At 38.2% G+C, this 17,987-nt stretch overlaps 2 protein-coding genes across 2 annotated transcripts; both read right to left on the reverse strand.

Annotated features, from left to right (window-relative positions):
• Positions 1–6,647: 6,647 nt before the first annotated feature.
• LOC117972735 (olfactory receptor 6N1-like) lies at positions 6,648–7,804 on the reverse strand. The gene has a single exon (XM_034922740.2). It carries the CDS (start codon positions 7,787–7,789, stop codon positions 6,806–6,808), a length of 984 nt encoding a protein of 327 aa, XP_034778631.2. The 5' UTR covers positions 7,790–7,804; the 3' UTR covers positions 6,648–6,805.
• Positions 7,805–16,193: 8,389 nt separating this feature from the next.
• LOC117972734 (olfactory receptor 10G4-like) lies at positions 16,194–17,677 on the reverse strand. The gene has a single exon (XM_059030442.1). The coding sequence runs from the start codon at positions 17,659–17,661 to the stop codon at positions 16,678–16,680; it is 984 nt and encodes a 327-aa protein (XP_058886425.1). The 5' UTR covers positions 17,662–17,677; the 3' UTR covers positions 16,194–16,677.
• Between the last annotated feature and the right edge of the window lie 310 nt (positions 17,678–17,987).

Consider the following 17,987-nt stretch of genomic DNA (forward strand, 5'->3'; position numbering starts at 1 on the left):
GTAAAGCAGATCCCTAGAGGAAACATGTCTCTAACTAGACTGGGTTTTTTTGCAGCAGTACAGAGAGTATATATTTTGAAAATAATAATTACTGACATATTAACATCATATGTTGTTGTTAATTTGTCTGTGTAGGAACCTATTTATAAACTAATAAAAATAAAGACCAAATTAAACTATTCAGCAAACATGAGGTCCCGCTTCAGGGTTATCAAGTCTCTCACATGATTGAAATGGAATTTATTTGAAGGGAATTTTTAAAGATGTTTAGCGTATCAGATATGGTTATATTATTATTACTGTTTTTATTAAATAGGTTACTGTATATTAACTAACTGTTAACATAAAGTTAAAAATTGCTGGGGGGGGGGGGGGGGAGATAAAAGCATGTCAAAAACTCTAACACAGCTACATATACTGTATTTCATAACTAATAAACATATTGCTTAAAGTAATAGAGACCACTGGGATTAAATCCAACGAGAACGTCTAATTATTAAATGATTGTACGGTAACAGTGCTTAGGGACAGTTCGGTTCCTAAACAATATGGCAACTAGAAACACTGGCACTGAGACAATAGGATTACTTTTATGAGAAAATAAAAGAAATAGTAGTTTAGCAGCAAATTGAAAATCAGTTGAATCAGAGCAGAGGCTACACTGCCTGTAAATCAGTGAGAAAAGTGAACTGACAGCAAAATAACAACATGAAGGGCAAAGGACTACAGTGCAGCTGCTCCGAACTAAGGATGGGAAGAGAAGGTGCCCCCTAGGAACAATTAAAAAGGGTTAGGAACCCCAACAGGCAAAATAGCAACAGGAAAGTGAGGGAGGCAGTGTAAAGTAGATCATATAACGAACAATAGACAGTAATATAAAGAATGCGAGGCAGGCTGACTCTGTGTCTTTCAGAACCATGACAATATAAAGAATGAGAGGCAGGTTGACTCTGTGTCTTAGAACCATGACAATATAAAGAATGCGAGGCAGGTTGACTCTGTGTCTTTCAGAACCATGACAATATAAAGAATGCGAGGCAGGTTGACTCTGTGTCTTTCAGAACCATGACAATATAAAGAATGCGAGGCAGGTTGACTCTGTGTCTTAGAACCATGACAATATAAAGAATGCGAGGCAGGTTGACTCTGTGTCTTTCAGAACCATGACAATATAAAGAATGCGAGGCAGGTTGACTCTGTGTCTTTCAGAACCATGACAATATAAAGAATGAGAGGCAGGTCAACTTGGTGCGTTTCAGAACCATGGCCAATCTTTAAAAATATATTTTTAGAAAACTGCTTTATTCACAAACTAAAACTCAATACTTACGATATCTAAGGGTTTAAAAAACATTACCTTTCGTTAGCAATAGCAATATAATGAATAGTATTTGCAGACTAGTATTTGCAACACACTGTTGCAAAAGACAATACATGCTTCCTCTGGATACCATATCACTTCCTGAGGTACAGGTTAGTTTGCATAATCTGGCCAAAGAGTCACAATGTATTACAGAGACAGAGGCTGACACGTGTAGTAAAAGTGTACCAAGAGCAGCATCCAAGCTTCACAAAGGTACACTGTGGTTTTTAAAATCTCTATATTAAGCAAAGTACATAACGAAAATCATCATGAAAATGATGGAATGATTAAAATGTAGCCCGTGTTAATAACAGGTAAGAAAATGGATTTAGTTATCACTTTGGTTATAACTAGGCTAGGCAGAAATTGATTCTTTTTTGTATAATTCTGACGGATAATATCGATGTTTTTTTTTTAAACTCTTTTTCACAGTTGCACGAAATTATTTGTTCGTGTGGAAAATCTGCAGCTTCTTTCTTTTATTGTCTCATTCTTCCCAAACAGACTTCCATCGAAGCCTGGGTTATCTTTTCTTGACTTTCTTTCAATTTCAAATGAGACATACTGTTCAAATGTTCAGCAATACAACTTGCCCGTCGAGTAATTTCTGTTTTACAAATTTTGTAGCGCAAAATGTCCTCCTCGTCTACCTTTCCAGACTTTTTCACCGTTTTAAATTCAAGGTCAGGGTATTCACTGCAATATTCCTCTAGTGATTTTCACTGCAATATTCCTCTAGTGATTTTCTTTTGCGACCCATTATTGAAATAAACAACAAACTTGGCCTACATTACTGTACAGTGCCCATCGTAATGAATGCTGCATAAATTATCTGCAGCGCCAGTCCGCTAAAGCTGGAGCTGGAATTTTTTGCATAGTTGTAAATACGTTCTTTATTCATTCATTCCAACACATTTAATACACGTTAAGGTGGGACTCTAATAAGTTCTCAAGCAGCATTTTTCTTACTTTGCCTAAATATTTTTTCATTGGTTTGTGTGTGTTCAGTGAAATCGACGTTTTACTGACATTTACCGATAAAAAACGAATCCGAGGGTCCCCAAGTGGCTCACCTAGTGCCACTTGGTGCGCAGGGTGAGTAATATAGCGCAGGTTCACATCCTGGCTGTGCAAAGTAGGGGGGTCTTTGCTGGGGACTCTGAAGGGAGCATCGCATTGGCTCTGGCGATCCCATTTGTTAGGGAGGCAAAACTGGCAGGGCTGTTTCTCCTCATCGCGCTACAGCGCACCCTGCTGTTCAGGCTCCCAGTGAACTCAGAACGAACACCTGCAGGGCTGACCTTTGTCCCCCAGAGGTCAGTGGCTCACTGACATCCGCTCTCGAGTTCCTGGGTGACAAAGGAAGATGGAAGCTGATCGGAGGACACCCACTGAACCTTCGGGTCTCCTGAACCATGTGGATGATTGCTGTGGTTAGGGGACATTCCAAATTGGGGTAAAATAATATTTGGACACACTAAAATCTAATCCTTCCAAGCCTAATTATAACTGTATTAACACCAACATAACCCAATTGTTGTGTTACCAATGGGAAGATCATGCACCCCAAAAATGCATAATATAAATCAGTAATTTACCAAACAAGGGCAGATCAAGCCTGTCAGTACCCTCACTGCCTCACTGAAGCCTGGGAAAGGTCAGGAGTGACACGTGACATATCTTCCCTTCTGGCCCTGTGAACGGAAGTGAAGGAATCGGAGCTGCAAATCTACCTCTCGACCAGGAAGGGCGCTAAGTAAGGTTGGTAGAACGCCTTCACAGGGATGGTAGGACGGAACCGGAAGTCAGACATCTTGGTGAAAAGGTCGTAGCTGTAAGACTGCTGAACGACTCTACTGTGATCAGCTGTGTTGCTTGGGGCGATTGGATAGAGCGTGGCGCCGCACTGATCACACTTTAGCAGTACAAAGGGGACGCAGCTACGTGAGTACGACCCCTTATGTTGAAACGTGACCCACCCGGAGCACTGCTTTGTTTCGTTTTGTTTTTGCAGATGGAAACAATGGGAGCTGTCACCACTGAGCAACCACCTGGAGCACTAGCACAGCACAATAACGGAGTACAGTACCACGGAGCATGAGCACTTGCACCCTGGACACTGTATTTAATAGTTTATTTGTTTATTATTTTGGAAACCTTTTTCTTGGGACTGCAAGCCCACTGTTTACATCCCCAATACCAAAGAGGGGATAGCCTTTTAAAATAAATAAGACTGTTTTATTATTATGCTGCCTGCGGGGACATTGACTTCCCCTGCATCACCACTCACATCCTGACAGGTACATATAATACCCCAGTGTTACAGGTGTAAACTATCATTTATTTATTTTTGGCACTGATATATTTATAAACTTTCCTTCCTTGTTCACATTTATTTATACAATCACTGTGCACTAATTATCACTATGATTTAGGTGTGTTTTATGTATTGGATTTGTTTCAGTTTTTTTATTTTTCTTTCATAAATTTAAACACGATATTCACTTGGCTTTCATTCCACCCCAATTGATTAATTGACGAATGCGTTAATTATTTGGGACATTCCTCATGAGGAAGACCAGATTGCCATTTAGAAGGGGCTTTAAACCACCTGAGCGAGAGCAGAGAGGGAGAAACAGAGCACCAGGGCACCAGGGCAAGGTGCAGCTTACAACCAGTCATGGTCGTCAGAGGCGAGTTACCAAAGATGGAGGCAGAAAGACCAGTGTTTCACAGAATGGGGCAGAGAACCGGATAGAGCAACAGAGCAGAAAAGTACAGAGCTGGAGAGATGCTTCGAAAAAGAGAGCTGAGTGCGGATGTGGCTTAAGGCAGATTCAGCAGTTAGAGGTGGAAGAGGTGAATTTATCTCCCCTCGCAGAAGTTAAGTGCTCCATTCTTTTTATTGGTTTTGTTTTCACCGTGCTTATACATTTTAACCGTCTTATTTTTCTTTGCAGAGTTTTATTTTTTTTATTTTAGAAATCCCTCCCGTTTTCATCAGATGCCTCCCACCTGCCCTGGTTTATTCTTGCAGCCCTGCTCTTCAATTTTATTGAACTGTGCTTGGACACTTTCTTAGGACAGAGAGTGCAACTGTGATTTTGGACTTTTTATTCAACCCCTGTGTCAAGAGACTGTTGCATGATCTTGGTTAGCAGTTTGAGTACTATTGGGAGGATCTCATCTGGTCCAGGGGATTTGTTTATTTTAAGAGCTCCTAGTCCCTTTAACACTTCTGCCTCTGTTATGCTAAAGTTTAAAACTGGATAGGAACAGGTCGACATGCGGGGCATGTTGTCCGTATCTTCCTTTGTAAAAAACTTGTGAAAAGTAATCATTTAATATATTTGCTATTTGTTTATGTTTTTGCCATTTGTATCTCTTCAACATTTTACCTCCTCCTTGAATGGTCTTTTGCTGTTATAATATTGGAAAAACTTTTTTGAATTGGTTTTAGCCCCCTTAGCAATGCTCATTTTCTTCTCTCTCTTGGCCTTTCTAACTTCCTTTTTGACTTCCAAGTACTCTTTTTGTGTACTTTGTTTTTGGTTCCTTTTAAATGCACTGTTAAATGCCTTTTTTCTCTGAATATTTTTTTTAATTGATCTATTAAACCATTTTGGCCTTTTTTTTTTTAGATTTTGATTTGTCTACTTTTGGGATGTAATTGTTTTGCGCCTCTAGTACTACATTTTTTAAAAAGCCATCCTTTTTCTGTGGATGTTTTCTCTATTTTACTCCAAAATACTTCTGTTAGTCTCTGTTTCATTTCTTCATAGTTTTCCTTTTTAAAATTGTAAACCTTAGCTTTAGTCGTTACTTTTGGGGTTTTGAAAAGCACTTCAAGTGAGACCATGTTTGCCAATGGTTGTCTGACCTCTGTTTTAGTTATTCTGTCTTCGTTATTTGAAAAGACTAAATCAAGGAATGCCTCCCCTCTAGTCGGTGCCTTGACAAATTGTGTTTGGAAGCAGTCATTTGTCAGTTCTACCATTTCAATTTCGTCTGTCATACTCCCCACCGGGTTTTCTCATTGTATATGGGTGAAGTTGAAATCCCCCATTAATATGGCATCTCCTTTGGTGCACGCATTTCTAATGTCTTTGTATAGCAGATTATTTTGCTTGGTGCCTGAATTTGGCGGTCTATAGCATGCCCCTATTATTATGCCCTTTGAATTTTTGTCCATTATTCTGTGTTGTTTTGTCCTATACAGTGTATTATCACATCGTAGTTACTTATTAGTGCAGTAGCTTCAAGTTCTAACATTTTCTTTTTGAGACTTCTAGCATTTAGATAAATACATTTAATGGCTAGCTTACCTGAGTTGTTGCCCTTGTTTTGATGTAGTCTCCCTTCTGTTTTTTTATTGATTTCTTCCCCCTTCCTTTCCAGTTTAAATGCTTCTGAACCTCCTCGAGGATCCTTTCTCTGAGTAGATGACATCATATACAGTCAGCACTCACATATCCAACCCTATAAAATGTTGACTTCAGTGACGGATACGTGTGACGCATATCTGATTATTTCATTTTGGCCGTTATTATTATTATTATTATTATTTATTTCTTAGCAGACGCCCTTATCCAGGGCGACTTACAAGATATCACATTATTTTTTACATACAATTACCCATTTATACAGTTGGGTTTTTACTGGAGCAATCTAGGTAAAGTACCTTGCTCAAGGGTACAGCAGCAGTGTCCCCACTAGGGATTGAACCCACAACCCTCCGGTCAAGAGTCCAGATCCCTAACCACTACTCCACACTGCTGCTGTTCCAACCGTTGTCCATTTTTCAGGGAACACAAGAAAGATACAAAGGGCCTGAACTCTGCTGTACATTTTGCAGGCAGTGTGTCAGTGAGGGAGCAGATAGGAATAGGAGTTTTACTGGTTCCAGCAAATGCTTTTCAGTTTGAAGATTTTACATATGGAAATCAAGAAAAACACAGTTTGAAAAAGAACATTTAAAAATATATATTTTATTGTAAAGTCCAAGTTAAAAATGTAGTACAGACAAGAATGATAACAAACTATATTAACAGAGTGTTTTGAATATAAAGAAAAATCAGAAATTTTAAAATTACGGAAATATGAAGCTACGAAGCAGGTATTTTCATTTTTTGTTAGGTATAGTGTATATTGGACATTTAAAATATTTTAACCCTATAAACATATATAAACATATGTTAGATAATTTGAAAATGTATTCTTCATATAAGTTTAAACAATATATTCAAAATGTATTTTTCTTTCCATATGGCAGCACCCTCCATGACCCATGCTTTTAGTCTTACAATCACCTCCATCTGCCATGACACAGTGATTTTTCCACAACAATTGTGCACCAAATGACTTTATAATAACCTTTTATTTGTCTTGTGTGTGGAGCGAAAGACAAAATGTTGCACAATATTTAAAGATGTTTATTAACATTCAAGCACAAATAGTTCCCACTGTGTCCTCTCTGGGAACAACTGTTTTCCGTTTAAATGATTTGAAAATAAACCGCTTGATTTCTTTAGTTCTAAAACTATAGATTACTGGGTTTGCTAATGGAGGTAGGAGGCAGTACATGACACCCAAAGAGGCACGGGCCACATCTGGCATGTAAACCCCAACTATTGAAGCAAAATATACAAATAATCTTGGTATGAAATAAATGGAAATCACAATAAGCTGTGTGCTACATGTGTAAAATGCCTTCTTTCTACCTTCTGGTGTTGCAATCTTAAGTACAGTGGTGATTATTATTAAATAAGAAAGCAAAATAATTGAAAATGGAACAATTAAGACTAAACATGCTATTATAAATGCCAAAAACATATTGAAAGTTGTGTCAGTGCAGGCGAGTCTGGCGACTAAACGATGTTCACAGTACAAATGGTTTATCTTGTTAGGCCCACAGTAAGGAAGTATAGCAGCAAAGCTGACTGCAGGCAGTGGACTGATTGCTCCCAACATCCAGGCTACAATGCACAGGATTTGTGCATTTTTATTGGTTATTAAAGTAGGGTACCTTAAAGGGAAACATATTGAAACATAGCGGTCTATAGCCATCACAAGCATCATGAAAGAATCCACCGAGCCAGCAAAGTGGAAAAAATACATTTGGATGAAACACACATGGAATTGTATTGCATTCAAGTCAAGCAGATAGGACTGTATAAGTTTAGGGCTTATAACTGTGCTGTATATGATATCAGACAAAGCAAGGTTACAGATAATAATATACATTGGAGTTTGTAATTTTTCTTCCATTTTGATCACATATAAAATAAAAAGGTTGCCAAGAAGAGTCAATAGATAGGTGATAAGAAACGTGACTCCTATTAACTGTGGAGCTTGTCTTATGCCAGTAAAGCCAACAAAAACAAATTCAGCAACATTTGTGTGATTTGAGTCAGACAAAATCTGCATTTTCCATCCCGATTCCATTGTATTCCAACAATCTAAAAGAGAAAGGAAATAATTAGGTCAATAAGTCTGATGCTTTTAAACTTGTACATGTCTCTGTTTACTAGTAATGCACATTTATATAAATAAACTAACATGAAGCAGAAGACAATTCTATATCATCTTATCCCGATGCATTTTTGAATTACGCTGCAATCACATACTGACTGAAGGGCCTTCTGGTTCATAATTAGACAACCTAGCTTTGTTTCGTAGAAAGCCTGGCTGTAAGGTGAAGTGGTTAAAGAAAAGGGATTGTAACCTCAAGAGGTCCCCAGTTCAAATCCCATCTCAGCCACTGACTCATTGTGTGTTCCTGAGCAAGTCACTTAACCTCCTTGCTCTGTCTTTCAGGTGAATGTTATTGTAAGTGACTCTGCAGCTGATGCATAGTTCACACACCCTAGTCTTTGTAAGTCGCCTTGGATAAAGGCGCCTGCTAAATAAACAAATAATAATAACGTAAATGTATTTTTAATTAAATACTTGTGTGCCAGCACTGGTATACAATCACTTGTTAAGAAACTACAGAGTCCACAATGCACCTGACCAGACTCAAATTTCTGCCAAATGAATACTCAGAGGCTGGCATGTTGTCTGTAAATTGTCTTTCTTGTTTAACATTTTAAAATCATTTTTTCCTGTCTGTTTGGAACAGGAGACGGTATAGAAAAAGGAAAGTGAAATTCAATTTAGAGTTGTTGTTTCAAAAGACGATGTATAACCAACCATGGCAGTATATACATAAACTACAAGTTGGTATTTCTGGTAAATTTAAAAGGAGTTTTATTGACAAAATAATTTAATGAAAAACATGTGGCAGAAATAGAGGCTATCTAATGAACCTTCATTTTCTACCAAAAATTATACCACGAATGAGCCAGAGGGGTTGTTTAAGACCCAAGTATTATGAGCATTCAGGATTCCCATAGCAACTGATTGTTTTGCATTACATTGTGAGGCAATCTCAATAGACAAGCAGAACGGAATTGAAATCCTATACAGTTAAAAGTAACATGCCGACAACAGACAGTCATAGTTTAGGGATTAGATGTAGATTTATCCTCAGCTTGTAGAGATACAGCCACAGTGTCTCTCTCACCCCAGGTAAGACTGCATGTAAGGCACACACATCACCAAGTTTAAATATTTTAACTGCAGTAAAGGTATGTTGATGTTTTTGATTTTTTCTTCTATAACAGTATACATTCTATTCTGAAGTAGATAGTATTATGCTTACGTTCTTATTAATAAACTTAATACCATATTTTAATACCATTTTATTCTACAGATCTACACGATTCATGAGTATATAAATACACTTAAAGTACTTACCGTTTTTTCAGTTGAAAACTTGAATGGGAATGTTATCCTGAAACAGAATAATAATTTATAGAAATAACTGATTCCAAATACATTATTTATATCATTAAGTAATATAAATGCCTGATTGAAATCATATCGTGAAAGGATTATTAAAAATATATAATAAAGACATCATGCAGGTATCATAATACAATACAAGCACACTTCACCTTTTCTCTCTTTCTTTTTTCTTCAATGTTTATCATTAGAACCTGCCTTTACATTCATTACCATCCAGTACCAGGATCACGTTAATGCTAATTGGTATTTCTGTAATTCAGACTTGCAGACCAGACTGTTTTATTGACTCTGAAAATCTCCACAGAATATGAAGGTCATCATTGTTTACCTCTGATTTCACCCTGCGAGTACAGCCCTGTTGAGATTTGTTTCATAACCCCATCACACAGGAATATCTCTCCAGGTACTGCATCCCTCTTGTTCTTTCTCATTATAACTGTACTTGTTCTGTCTACACTGTCATTACCTGGAACATTTCCATTTTAATGAAATGAAATGCAGCTTCGTGATACAGTTCATATCATTTAAACCAGAGAATCATTGTAATTGTTCACTGGGGTGTCACGGGGGAGAGTCCCCTCAATGCCAGAGTTCTGCCCCAGCTGAGATATTAAATTACTCTCTATACTGTACATAAGAAATAATGTGCATGCAAGTCAGAAAATAAAAATTTGCTGCATGTAAAAATCAGTCATTCTCGTGTCATTGTAAAATGTACTGTTAGTCATGGTTCTGCGTTTGTTTTTTTAAAGCAGGGCTTGAATTCTGTAAGATGTTGATGCAGCCTCGCTAGAGGGATAGTGCAAACACAACCCGTTGAGGGAAACCCATTTTTTTGTTAGGTTTTCAAAAGGCTTTTTTTGCACCTCATTTTCAAGTGCATATTTACATTTACTAGTGTGGAACACCAATATCCTGTAGTTATAGAAGCATGGCATTGAAATACGTCTGTATATTCATATTTTGTTCGATAGAATGTTAAAATAATAAACATGAAAATTCCAAAAATACAATAATAATCTATCCTCCATCCTTGCCAGCTATTTACATGACACACGTGTGCATATTACAATTGTCCTCACAATGCTTTTTTACGTTTTTTTTTACGATTCAATTTTGCTCGCAGCTTCTTATCCAATTTCAAAGCTATGATTCTGGCATATCCTATGGAAAATGTCCACAACACATAACTGTTCTTCAAGTGAAGGTTCTTCAGGTTTCACATCTGATGCAGTGTCCTCTTGTGGCTCTTCAGCCTGTGGGTGCATAGCATCTACGACTGTCTCTAGAAGTTCTGCATCAGTGAGCTCGCCTGCCGTCTCTACGTGGCTGTCAAACTTGACAGAAAGAATGTTGTGGTATTATTGGTATTTATCAGTCGGGACTTGTCGGCATGTATTGAAGTTTGATTATATCAGTCTGCCTTCCTCAAGTGAGCGGTCTTCTAACATTTCTATTGTTTCAATGAGCCTCCTGCTAGCCCATCAATCAGCATTGACAGCTCACGCCGCCAGGCTGTCTGTCTGCACTCTGGTTACTATACAAGTCGCTCGTTTTTCTAAGAAATTTATTGTTACCCCAATACACATTGAAAATGGATCGCGGAAGACGTAGGACAGCAAAGCAGTGTTTGAAATGACTACAGATTTTACCAAACAACGATTCTGATGCAGCAGAGACGGACAATGATGAATCTGGCTCTGAAGCAGACTGGGTTGCGATGATGAATCTTCCAGCATCAGTGATACCGTAGGTGCAGGAGATCCTGTGGAAGAAGAAACAATCCTGAAGCCCACCAAAAACTATAATATGATCCCTGGTCAATGCCCTTGGAGGAATTCGAAGCTTTCATTGCACTATATGCCCATGGAGCATTTGGTGCCATAAGCCTGGGTTACTATTGACAGTCTGTGGTAAGAGCACTGTATATTTTGAAAAGTGCAGGATCTGAGTGATTTGTGCCAGCACTTAGACTTTCTAAACGATTGTAAATGAAGCCCATTGTGTTTATTTATTCATGTATTTTTGATTACAGTCTGTGTATAAACACATAGCTTCAGTTGCATATATATGTGTGTGATGGGGTGCAGCCTATTTTGTGGTGGTTTTGTGTTTTTTGTATTGTTTAGAGTGAGTTTGGGGTGTGGTTCAGTGAGTTTGTGTGAGGAATGTGTGGAATGTGCCTGGGCTAATGAAGTGCGAATTGCCCAATTAGCCCAGGCACCTGTATAAAAGGGAGTGGTTGGGTATGTTAGTTGGTGAGTGTTTGTGAGAGTGAGAAGACCTGTATTTTTGGTATAGTTTGTTTAGAGCCTGTTTTTGTGTTTGTCTTTTTGGTTGGCCATTGTGCCTTTTGTTTTGTGTATTTTGTTTAATTAAAAGTCTTATTTTCCCTGCACATCCTGACTCTGAGTCTCCTTACCCCGGTCAGCCTGTCACAATGCATTTGTTATGTAGGCAATATAAACCCATTTATTTAAAAAATGTTGATACTTATTTACATCGTTTCTGTTGTACAGTTTTGTATGTACATGATTGTGACGGGGTACACCCTGCCCCTGTGCATATTATGTTTTGTATTATTTTGTATCTATTATTATTTAAATGCAGGAGGAGCGAAGTTCCATCCGCCATTGTTTGTTATTGTTTTTTGTTCAGTACATCTCTTGAGAATGTGTGACTGTCTGCTGACAGTCATGCAGATTTATTAAACTCAGGCAGAACGAGGGTCGGGAGGTAAAGCAAATTAAAGCTTATCAAATATAAACAATTGCTATGCGTGCTGGTTATACACCAGCACGATACTTGTTTGGTTTGGTTTCATGTTTGTTTTGTTTGCCTGTTTTGGCCAACGTGCCTTTTTGTTTTGGAAAATGTTTTGTTTTATTTATAAATAAAACTTGCAAGCAATACATTCATACCTCGCAGTCCTGACTGTCTGTGTGTCAGTTCTCTTCCTGGTCTGACGTCACCACGCAAGCTATTTTTGACAATGATATACCTGTATATACACAAATTTGACTTTTGACAATTGTAAATGAAGCTCATTCTGTTCAAATGTTTATTTATTTATGTCATTTTGATTATAGTATGTCTGTGTATAAACGCATAGCTTCAGTTGCATATATCTGCTTTGATATGTAGGCAATATAAACCCATTTATTTTACTATTTACATCATTTCAGTTGTACAGTTTTGTATGTGCATGTGGCAAAGTGGTAAAGACGTGCAGGTGAGTGCAGGGCAGAATAATCACACAGACAACGTTGGTACAGGTGCAAGGGTGTTTATTTAATTTAATAAATGTCCAGAGCCTTAAGGCAAACCTGTAAATAATAATAGTGTTGGAAGTGGCACAGCGGCGTGTATCACTTCTGATTATAATCCCACGGGTTTGACCCGTAACCCAAAGTCCCGTTCTTTTCCCCACACAAAACACAAACACAGACACAATTCCGACAGTGCGTGATTTTAGTGCTAGTGGTGCAAAAAGACAGTTCCTGTAGTGGAAAGGTGAGTGGTGATGTCCGGGTTTTTAGCTGGCCTGCGGCTGCAGCTCCGGATCGTGCTCAGTATTCTTGGTGAGAAACGACACACAAGACAAACAGTGTAAATACACAGACAAGCAAAACACTCACGGTTTTTAGTACAAACAAGACGGGCTCCTTCTAGGTTATTTGGTTTAACACCATCTGCAAAGGAACAGATCACTCAAGCCATGCCCCCTATTTATACCCTCGCCCATGACCCTGAGGTTAACGAGCGCATCCGCTCCTCCAGTCCTCGGATGCCACGCCGCTTACCGTCTGGGTCACTGAGCTCGGGTGCCATGGCTCCGCCCCCTTCCGAACTGACCGACTTCCATCTACCCTACGGAATAAATTGTCGTGCCATTTCATTAAGGGTACTCTGTTCCTCGTATACCGTGCTCTCACAGGTCGAGAGGGAGATCTAACACTAAGACTCATTCGATCTCTGTCACAGTGCATGATATACCTGTATATACACAAATTTATTTTGAAATATTTATTTCAATTTTTTTTTTACCTTTTTTTGAGGTTGCGCGTCTGTATATAAACACATTTTGTGATGACAAGCTGTCATTTAAATACTGAACACCGCCCGGAACCAAAGTGCCTGAGTAAAGATATCGGGGAACACAATATGAGAGGAAAAGGAGGGGATAGATATACTTGAGTCTACACGTGTGTGGGGCCAGACAAGTTATTCCTGTTGAGCTAATTCAAATAAAGTTACACAGACTTCAATAACGCTTCCAAGAAATCTTTATTTAAAGATTCAGTTGTTGTTAGAAAACATTACACATTTCTGTTCAAATGTCTGTTTCTTTACAATGTTCCAGTTGTGTAGAGATCCTGAATAAAACTACGACTTATATTCAATTGTTTGTTCTTTCATTGTAATATTTATGTTATATTCAGCAGGACTGGAATGCGTATTTCTTGATGGGTTTGCATAAATTGAGTCAATAAGATTGTGCATAGCATTATTAACATTCTTTGTTAACTCCGCTACTGCTAGTTTAGATTTAATAAAAGTATAATATTTTAAGTATAAATAACAGCATGCATATTCCCTACAGTTCATATCTCTTGTGTGTTTAACTCTTTTATTCGTCGGAGGCTGTCCCAATGTTCCCTTTAATGGCACACATTGCCACAGCATGATTTTAATTTGCCTGTTTGCTCTTTCCACCTGCCCTGATGATTGTAGGTGGTATGGAATGTGAAATTTGTTTCACACCCAGGAGTTGTAAGCATGACTGCTCTACTAACAGGGTAGTCCCCATTGAGTAAAAATGTAGTCAAGGAGTTCCTATGATGCAAATGTTGAACATCCCACTGAGGAGTTCCTGTTTTCTTTGTATTTGGCATACAGTGCTTATGATCTTTTGCCCCAGTTTCAGGATTCCTAACGCTTATATATTCTTTATTTTCCAGATGTCACCCGACTGTAGTCATCATTTTTGTAAAATTCCAGAACAGCTTATTTTGCTTCAGTACTCAACTTCATTCCTTTAGATGCTCTCTCTGGTAGCCCAGGTATTCCATCATTCTGCAGAAGCTTCACAATATAAGATTGTAACCATAAGGGGTACTGTGGGAGGGCAGGGGCCCTGCACATGAAGAGGGGTTTCTCTGTGTAAATTGTGTAAATAGTGTGTGTAAATGTAATGTAATTAATGGTGGACCGGATGGTCCTGGTAGAGACTGCCTGCTGTGTGTGATTACCAGCTGTGGGATCCTAATCAGCCGGTAGTTGTCTTCCAGCGGGGCGTCAGGTATAAAAAAGTCCTAATTATACACCTCAGGGCTTCTGCAAAGACAAAGCCAATGGGCTGAACATCCACGCTACCTGGACAAAGAGACCTAAAGACCTTGCTGTAATCCTTTGATCGCCGTGGTAGTGACCGGGGATCAGAACGTAAAGAAGATGAAATTCTCAGACGGCTGTGTGTGTGAACCAGGGTTGGATAGTGAAGAGTAAGCAAGTCGAAACCGCCGATCACTGTGTGTTTAGACAGGGTCGGGTGCGTTTACTGATGAGGGATTAGTTCAGGGATTGTAGATCCCACCAAAGTATAGCGAGCGAGTTGAATAAGCGGGACCTCCATTTATTAGGAGTAGCGCACACCGTTTTCAAGGCACCGTTTATTTAATAGTTTGTTGTGCTTTTTGTGTTTTATGTTTATTTTGCTTTCTGTACACTGTGCGCTACCATTGCTGGTAGTGTCACGTGAGCTGTTCTGTCTGTATGTAAATAAAACGTGTTCACCTGTGGGGTGTATCAACTACAAGCTCTGTCTTGATCATCTGCCTATCACTCATCAACGAATGCACGTACCCTCATGGCTACCCTGTGTTTTTTTGCAAACTTTTCAAAAATCCCACTGTTGGAAAAGACTGCACATACTTCCTTTTGATACCATATCACTTCCTAAGATAAAGGTAAATTCACATAATTTCACTTTGCTTATAACTATATTAACATCAACATAACCCAATTGTTTTATTACCAATTGAAAGATTGTGCACCCAGAAATATAAATCAGTAATTTACCAAACAAGAGCAGATCAAGCCTGCCAGTACCCTCCCTGCCTCACTCAAACCTGGGAAAGGTCAGGAGTGAGGCGTGGCAATATCTTCCCTTCTGGTACATATAAAACCCCAGCTATAGTGTGGCACTGTATGTGTATGAACATCAGGGGTAGGAAGGAGATCATACACCTTCCCCAGAAGGTAGAACAGAGTAAAAATAGGAACAACAGCAAGAATCATACTATTAGTAATTAACGGTAATTAATTTGGCCAGGGGCCCCCTCTGGCTGGCGGAGGACGAAGCTGATGCAGTTGGGCCTCTAAGGTTGGTAAGTAAGCTTCACTTACCCCCAGAGGGAGACTGTTGCAAAGATGGAGCAGCATAGTGGAGGAGGAAGGGAGGATGGAGGAAACAAAAAACATAAGACAGAATAAGGGCATGACTTGAGGTTTAAATATGGATATTGGTAGATATTATTGGTGTGACAGAACGGGGGAGGAGCCCTAGCTCCTGCCTCCTGAACCACACTGAAGGTTCCAATAAAAAACAGGGTCTGATTACTTACCAAGATGTACAAACTAAGTAGAGAAAAGTTTTTAATAATGCCTTCCCATTGAATCGTTACATCATATAGTCCTATTAATACTGCCCTATTTTGGCTTTTTCTTAAACCACTGTTACACTACTGGTATCTGGCCAATTTCAATAGGAAAAGTTAAACTTCAGATAGCAGCCAGTTACACCATTTGACCATTCCCACTATGAGAATGGCAGGCAATGTGTGAGTGAAGGAGCAGATGGGAATAGCTTTACTGATTCCAGCAAATACTTTTCAGTTTGAAGATTTTACATATGCAAATCAAGAAAAATGCAGTTTCAAAAAGATAAACTATGAAAAATATTTTACTGAAAACTGTCCAAGTTACAAAATATGTTAAAAAATAGTATAGACAAAAATAGTAACATGCTATGTTAGAAGAGTCTTGAAATCAAAATGAGAAATCTTGAAATGACTTAAACATGAAGCTATGAAGCATATTAAGCAGGTAAAGAAGGTATTTCCATTTGTATTATGTATAGTGTATATGGGACGTTTAAAATACATAATGTAGCTTACAATACATGTGGGGGGGAATGATATTTAACTATATGAAACCTTTATATAATTTGAAAATATGTACTTCATATAATTTTAAACAATATATCCAAAATGTATTTTTCTTTCCATATGGCAGCACCCTCCATGACCCATGCTTTTTGTCTTACAATCACCTCCATCTGCCATGACGCAGTGATTTTTCCACAACAATTGTGCACCAAATGACTTTATAATAACCTTTTATATGTTTTGTGTGTCGAGCGAAAGACAAAATGTTACACAATATTTAAAGATGTTTATTAACATTCAAGCACAAATGGCTCCCATTGTGTTCTCCCTGGGACCAACTGTTTTCATTTTAAACAACATGAAAATAAACTGCTTGATTTCTTTAGTTCTAAAACTATAGATTACTGGGTTTGCTAATGGAGGTAGGAGGCAGTACATGACACCCAAAGAGACACGGGCCACATCTGGCATGTAAACCCCAACTGTTGAAGCAATATATACAAATAATCTTGGTATGAAATAAATGGAAATCACAATAAGCTGTGTGCTACATGTGTAAAATGCCTTCTTTCTACCTTCTGATGTTGAGATCTTAAGTACAGTGATGATTATTTTTAAATAAGAAAGCAAAATAATAAAAAATGGAACAATTAAGACTAAACACGCAACTATAACTGCCAAAAACATATTGAAAGTTGTGTCAGTGCAAGCGAGTCTGGCGACTGAATGATGTTCACAGTACAAATGGTTTACCTTATTAGGACCACAGTAAGGAAGTATAGCAGCAAAGCTAACTGGAGGCAGTGGACTGATTGCTCCCAACATCCAGGCTACAATGCATAGGATTTGTGCATTTTTATTGGTAATTAAAGCAGGATACCTTAAAGGGAAACATATTGAAACATAGCGGTCTAGTGCCATCACAAGCATCATGAAAGAATCCACTGAGCCAGCAAAGTGTAAAAAATACATTTGGATGAAACACACATGGAATTGTATTGCATTCAAGTCAAGCAGATAGGACTGTATAAGTTTAGGGCTTATAACTGTGCTGTATATGATATCAGACAAAGCAAGGTTACAGATAATAATATACATTGGAGTTTGTAATTTTTCTTCCTTTTTGATCACATATAAAATAAAAAGGTTGCCAAGAAGAGTCAATAGATAGATGATAAGAAACGTGACTCCTATTAACTGTGGAGCTTGTCTCACGCCAGTAAAGCCAACAAAAACAAATTCAGCAACATTTGTGTGATTTGAGTCAGACAAAATCTGCATTTTCCATCCCGATTCCATTGTATTCCAACAATCTAAAAGAGAAAGGAAATAATTAGGTCAAAAAGTCTGATGCCTTTAAAAGTTGAAATGTCTGTTTACTAATAATACACATTTATATAAATAAACTAACATGAAGCAGCAGCCAGTTTATCCCGCAGCATTTTTATATTATGCTGCAATCACATAATGACCGAAGGGCATTACGGTTCATAATTAAACAACCTACCTCTGTTTGTAAAAGCCTGGCTGTAAATGTATTTTTATTTTCATACTTGTGTGCCAGCACTGGTATACAATCACTTGTTAAGAAACTACAGAGTCCACAA

Source organism: Acipenser ruthenus, chromosome 9 (assembly GCF_902713425.1).
Source record: "Acipenser ruthenus chromosome 9, fAciRut3.2 maternal haplotype, whole genome shotgun sequence".
Taxonomy (NCBI): domain Eukaryota; kingdom Metazoa; phylum Chordata; class Actinopteri; order Acipenseriformes; family Acipenseridae; genus Acipenser; species Acipenser ruthenus.

Excerpts from the sequence above, each read along its gene's own strand:
- LOC117972734 (XM_059030442.1), bottom strand. The coding sequence starts at position 17,661 with ATGCAGATTTTGTCTGACTCAAATCACACAAATGTTGCTGAATTTGTT.
- LOC117972735 (XM_034922740.2), bottom strand. The coding sequence starts at position 7,789 with ATGCAGATTTTGTCTGACTCAAATCACACAAATGTTGCTGAATTTGTT.